This window comes from Cryptomeria japonica, chromosome 3, assembly GCF_030272615.1.
Source record: "Cryptomeria japonica chromosome 3, Sugi_1.0, whole genome shotgun sequence".
Lineage (NCBI taxonomy): Eukaryota > Viridiplantae > Streptophyta > Pinopsida > Cupressales > Cupressaceae > Cryptomeria > Cryptomeria japonica.
In genome coordinates, this window is record NC_081407.1 from 852,196,285 (window position 1) to 852,202,284 (window position 6,000).

The 6,000-nt window shown below is 32.0% G+C and overlaps 1 protein-coding gene across 2 annotated transcripts in view; it reads right to left on the minus strand.

Annotated features, from left to right (window-relative positions):
- The window catches only part of LOC131047130 (DEAD-box ATP-dependent RNA helicase 13), a 92,203-nt gene extending 88,144 nt beyond the window's left edge, over positions 1 to 4,059 (minus strand). For both annotated transcript variants that reach the window (XM_057980978.2, XM_057980977.2), the window contains exons 1-4: positions 3,592 to 4,059; positions 2,531 to 2,818; positions 1,925 to 2,151; positions 1,383 to 1,583 (exon numbers count right to left, since the gene is read on the minus strand). In XM_057980978.2, the coding sequence (XP_057836961.1) occupies positions 1,383 to 1,583; positions 1,925 to 2,151; positions 2,531 to 2,818; positions 3,592 to 3,781 (906 nt within the window). In that variant the 5' untranslated portion in view covers positions 3,782 to 4,059. The remainder of the gene's footprint in view (positions 1 to 1,382; positions 1,584 to 1,924; positions 2,152 to 2,530; positions 2,819 to 3,591) is intronic.
- Between the last annotated feature and the right edge of the window lie 1,941 nt (positions 4,060 to 6,000).

The window sequence follows — 6,000 nt, forward strand, 5'->3', positions numbered from 1 at the left end:
CCAAATCTAATTTTGTATGAGGCTTGAAGATAACAAAACAATGTCATACAGAAATAGGAGGCTAGACATGGTGACTTCCAAATAGAGTCCAGCTACATTTATCTCCAAGGTCCTCTGCCATGCAATTCATCTGTTTAAAAGCCAAAAAGTGTGGGTAATGGGCATCATAGTACCATAAATTTCATCTATATCGCCCATTTTGATGCAAATATATTCCATTATAGACATCCTAAAAGATCATCAATGGGGAGAACACTAAATCTTAAAGGTAAATTTTAATTTGTTCTATCAGAAAGTAGCTTGAAACGGCATCCAAGTTTTGCTCAAGTCCACTAAATAGTAATAAACATTGCATCTAATGGCTTGAGCCTCCTCAATGATCGAGGCAAGTGTCAAGATTTGATCACTTGCTGTGGTTTCTTCTACATTCAGCTTGGAATTGGACCTAGAGCTCTCTAGCTATATTCCATCTAAATATTCAATCTTCTAGTACAATGAAAAAGAGATTAGTTAAGGCATGCCCAATCACAATCCTATGATAGTTTTCCAGATTATTGAGATCTCGAGATTTGTAAACTAAGTGAATGATATAGGATATCCAGGTGGATGAAAAGCCAATAGAATATAAAAAGAAAGAAATTCCATTGGTGTCTATAGATGACCATAAGTAAGTCAATGGAACTTGGAAAGTACATTCGGATATAATAGATAAGTACTATAGTAATCCACTAAATAGCAATAAGACTTGCACCTATTGGCTTTAGCCTCCTCAATGATGGAGGCAGACTTCTGGTTGTTTCTTCTACAGCTTGGAATCAGACTCGTAGCTCTCTAGACTCACACCATCTAAACATTCAATCATCCAGTATGGTGAAAAAATTTAGAAACGGAATGCCCAGTCATAGTGGCATGACTATTTCCCAGATTATAGGGATCTCAAAAGTTGCAAACCAAGCAAATGACATGGGATATCCAGGCAGGAAGAAATCCAAACGACTATAAAATGAAAGAAATTTCATTGATATCAATTGATGACCAAAATTGGGTCAATGGAACTTGGAGTGTATATTCAGATATAATAAAGAAGTACTACAGTAAAGACACCCTGGATAACTAACTTGGAATAAACCTCAATGTGGAACTTCTCTTAACTTTGAAAATTCATGTCATCAAATATAAGCATCTCACAGTTATGGATAATTGTTAGTGAGATTGAGTCGTCAGTAGTGAACAACATCAAATGCTTAGTCCAATCTCTTGAATATATACATACAGTAGCCGGAAACCGTGGAATAAGCTCTCTGGTGAAACATTTAAATTGCAAGAAACAAGCAATAAATTCAATCAAAGTGTGAGTAAGCAATAAAGGGAGTTATCTATACCTGCAATGCAAGTTCTCTGGTTGGGGTCACAATAAGAGCTCTGAGAGGAGCTCCCCTCTCTTCTCCTGTGAATGTTTGTCCATTAATTGCAAAACCTTCCTTGCGTGCTGCTTTCTCTTGCTCTTCCAAAAGGCGCTGCAAAATTGGCAGTCCAAAGGCAAGGGTTTTTCCTGATCCGGTTTCAGCTGCACCTATCACATCCTGTGTCATGGTGGTTAGGCTACACTAAAGATTACAGATACAACATGCAAAGCAATAAGGAATCTCACTAATAAATTTTCTTTTAAACAAATCATTTAAAACATCATGCCATGAATAAGGATTCTAGCATTAAGCAAACAAATGTTTTGGAGTTGAATTTTCTAGAAATTTTATGATAAGGCTCACAAAAATTATAATATATAGCAACGCCAACTAGAACATGAAGAAGGATAGAAGTAAGCTTGGTACAGAGGGAACAAAGCCTTGTCCTTGTCATGCAAAATGTGTGTTGTACTAGTAACTTGAACTGTACAGCTAATGAAAATTCCAAAGACATTAACCTTTCCCTGATGAGCAGCTGCTGGTATGCAAAGTTTCTGTATGGGCGTAGGCTCCTTGAATTGCAATGCCCAGATTGCTCTTTTGAGCAAAGGATGGAGTCTCAATTCATTCCATGCTGAAAATTCCTCCACATCAAATGACAAATCACCTTCACAATCTTTTGCATTTATATCATCTGGCACTCCTGATATGCCTGTATTAGCATTATCTACATCACGGTCTTCCTCTGCAAGTGACATATTAACGCAATTATTTAAGAATCAATGCTGCGAGGTAAAAAGAACATTATTTCAAGGAATGAAATCATAACGTATTAAATAAAGAAGGCAAAGAGATTTGCTGAAAAAGACGTTGCATAAAAATTTAAAACTCAGATGAGGAAGAAACTAATAAGTCTTTACAAAGACAAGCTTGCAAAACTTTCATGTTAAAAATGAAGTTAAAATATAGCCTTAGCCTTCAGAATCAAGGCATCAATATTGCAATGATCTTCTGGAAAGAATTGCAACTATTTAGAAACTCAAAACTCCAAGCCTGATAGAAAATCTTCTTGCAACCTTCCCAAATGACCATGCCTTCATTGATAAAAAAAAGTGTAAAATTACCTGAAAGATGTACCTTCTCACTTTTGCTTTCTATTGTGTCTTTCTTCTTTTTCTTATTCTTCATCTTCTTCTTCTTCTTCTTCTTCTTCTTCTTCTTCTTTGCAGACTTTGATGCCAACCCTTGCATCGAGTCATCTTTCTGAGAGAGTAATGACTCACTCCTCTCGTCAACTTTTTCCGTTACACGTTTCCGCTTCTTTAATGAAGAACCAGTTTTCTCAGGCTGAGGAGTGTCTTTTTGACCCAAATTGTATAAATCTTCATCTATTTCTTCCAAGGATAAAAAACCTACACACAATGATATGTTAATACCATTGAATCCAAAAAGTTTCCAAATCCAAACCAAAAGCCTATTGCAATGTTTTGGAAAAATAAAATAAAAGTGTACAACGTTTAACCTCATTCAACTTCCCTTGTAAATAAAAAAAAAATTTAACTGCTAGTGAACAGTAAAATCGCCATAATTGCCAATAAAAATGTTTGAATCATTTTGTAATCTACTATTTAAAAGATTTATTTCGAAGTTAGTGATTTAATCCTATATTCTCATTCAATTATGCTTAAATAACCCTAGCTTTGCCTTAGCGTAATTTCCACCTGCGCTTATCTCTCTGGTAGCATCCTGGGGATGATCGTTTCTTCTCAGTCCCAGCATGGTATCATCACATTTAGTTACTAGTTTTATTTGAAATGCGCAATCGTGTTCAGTTGACAGATTTGTCTGAATCAATGTCAGTGTGTACTCTAGATTTGCATACACACTTACAGTAGTTAAAGAAATTGAACTGATGGCTTCTCTGCTAATATCTTAAATCACTTTCCCTGTAGCAATTAAACGCAATCAACTACAATAATTCCCATCCCCTAAGTTATCCAGTGACAGGAATTTCCAACTTATGGACATTGTAATTTGGCATATTTATGAAAATTAGCACTTCGTTAGTACTACGCATTTCCCCTATTCTGGTTCCAAACAAGCAATGCACATTGTCATTTCTACAGGAAACCTCGCCATGATTACTATGTGCAAAATTATGATGTTTAAATTCAACAATTCCTACCTCCTTCTGTACTTCCAAGTAAAACACTGAAAGGATCGTCTACACTTGACCTCCATAGCGAACTGGGGCCTATCAAACCCTCTGGTTTTTTTCTAATATTTTTCTTCTTTCTGATTTGAGCGTCTGTTGAATCCTTTGTTTCTTTCCCCATTTTTATCTTCTTATTTATTGTCTTCTTGAAAAAACCCATTTAGTCTTTCCTTCAGTTTTAGCAATATCTCTTTGTTCTCTCACCAAAAAAAAGAAAAATCATGAATCTCACTCCAGCCTCTGCAAAATCTCTCTGTCCTCACGTAGATAAACCACGAAAACCCCTACTGGAGAAGTGTACAATATATAATAAAAAAAACAATAAGAAATTTATACTCCTAGCAGCGTGGATCTCCACTGTTGGGCGGTTGGGTAGTAGAGTATGAGTGTTTAGGGTTTAATTCGCTCTTCCTTTACGAGGTTCCAAGTGTAATGAAAGATATGGTCGTATTTATTGCAGCTATTGTGTGTATTTTATAGTCGTATTTAGTTATTTTGTTGTAAAATATAATTTAAATTTTGAGAAAACTGATTTTATATATATGTATATATATAAAATTAAAGAATGTTTATATATATCAATTGTAACTATTTTATTTAGATTTTATTCTATCTACAAATTTTTTTTCTAATTTTTATATTTAATTTTTTATATCTAATTTTTAGTATTTAAAATATAAACTTTTTATCATTATTAAAAAAAAAAAAAAAATTAAAGATATATTTGTTTAATAAATTAGTTATTCTTAATATGTCTACTAATAATTTTTAAAAAAATTGTTATGCAATGTAATTATGGAATACTAGATTATTTTTTAAAAATATCTTTATTTTTTGTTTATATTTATGCATCTATCTGAAACTTTTAATTTTGATTAAGCATATCTTTGTTTTTATGTGGTGTTTAGTTGAAAACATTATGTTTATAATTAATTAATATTTTGACATGTAAAAGTTTGTCAAATTTAAGATAAAATGTGTAAAACTTTTTGTTAACTTAACACACTCATGCCATTACATTTCATCCTTTGTTGTAATTATAGAATGCCTATCGACATATATATATATATATATATATATATATATATGCTTGACAATAAGGACTAAGCATCAAATTTAAGCACAAGTAAAGGATCAATGGAATTAGGGTTGGTAGAGTGAAACACAAAGGGGACTCAAGTTTTTTGATGAGGTATTTGGTTTGAATTGAGTTCAGACAACAATTTTCATAAGTAAGAGAGCCTTGTATTTTCCAAGTCAAGTTGAGGTAATGATGTTAATGAGTTCAACCTATGCTCTACTCAATCATATGTAAAAGTTTTTTCTTTTTTACTATTGTTCTTTATATATTCATATATCAAATCTCTCTCAATATCATTAGTAGTTTTACCTTGCAATCTACTTTGTAATTGACATATTTCAACACTACAAAGAGGTTGAAATTTCCAATCATGAGCATTAAAAAAATTATTTTATAAGACTAGCATATATATCTCAAATAAATTTGTCTTAAAGATGTCAATAGAAATTAATCCCAAGGTGTCTTTTTTAACCCATGTGACATATCTAGTAAAGGTAGCTTGAGTGAGATAACTTGATATATTTGTGTGTACTGGTAATACTCCAAGTTTGGCAATGCTCAATGTTAATTTTGTATCTCAAGTTTGTGTGTATATTGTAGATGTTTAAATTTTATAGTAACCCTATCCAAAATTGACTAAATAATTATATTATTTAGTTAATTCACTTCACCTAATTAAATAATTATATTACTCAATTTCCTTCTTAAAGATAATTAAAATAAGTTTGATATTTAATTATATTATATTATGTTCCTAGCCATTAATTTACTATTTTTAGTAAATGTAATCCTAGCCATTAATTTTCAAACAAACCTTGTCATGATCTTTTGTGATCTCAATCCTAGGAAAGTCTTCTCATCGCATCTCCACGATCCATCTTCCCTCCCAAAAATCTATAAATAAACACATTATCCTATACAATTCATCATCCACTTTATGTTAGCTATATGTTGTCAAAATAGGTAGATTTTGTGTAAAGGGTGTCTACATTTCAATCATCATTAGAGCAAATCACACTTCCAACTCTATTGTAACTTGTATTTCATTTTCTTTGTTTGAATTTCAATTGCATGCTCTATCTAAGGTATGTTTTAGTTTGAAATAGAAAGCTTAACATTGGATGTGTTTCCTATTTTGTGTTCTAAGCTATTGCATGCATATATCAAACAAACATTTTTGTTTGACGATCAATGAATCATTTCACATTCATCCTTATCTAGAATAAATTTCACAATAAAGGAGTATGTGGTATTTAAAAGAAAATTTATAACTATAAACATTAAATTGTAATAGTGAG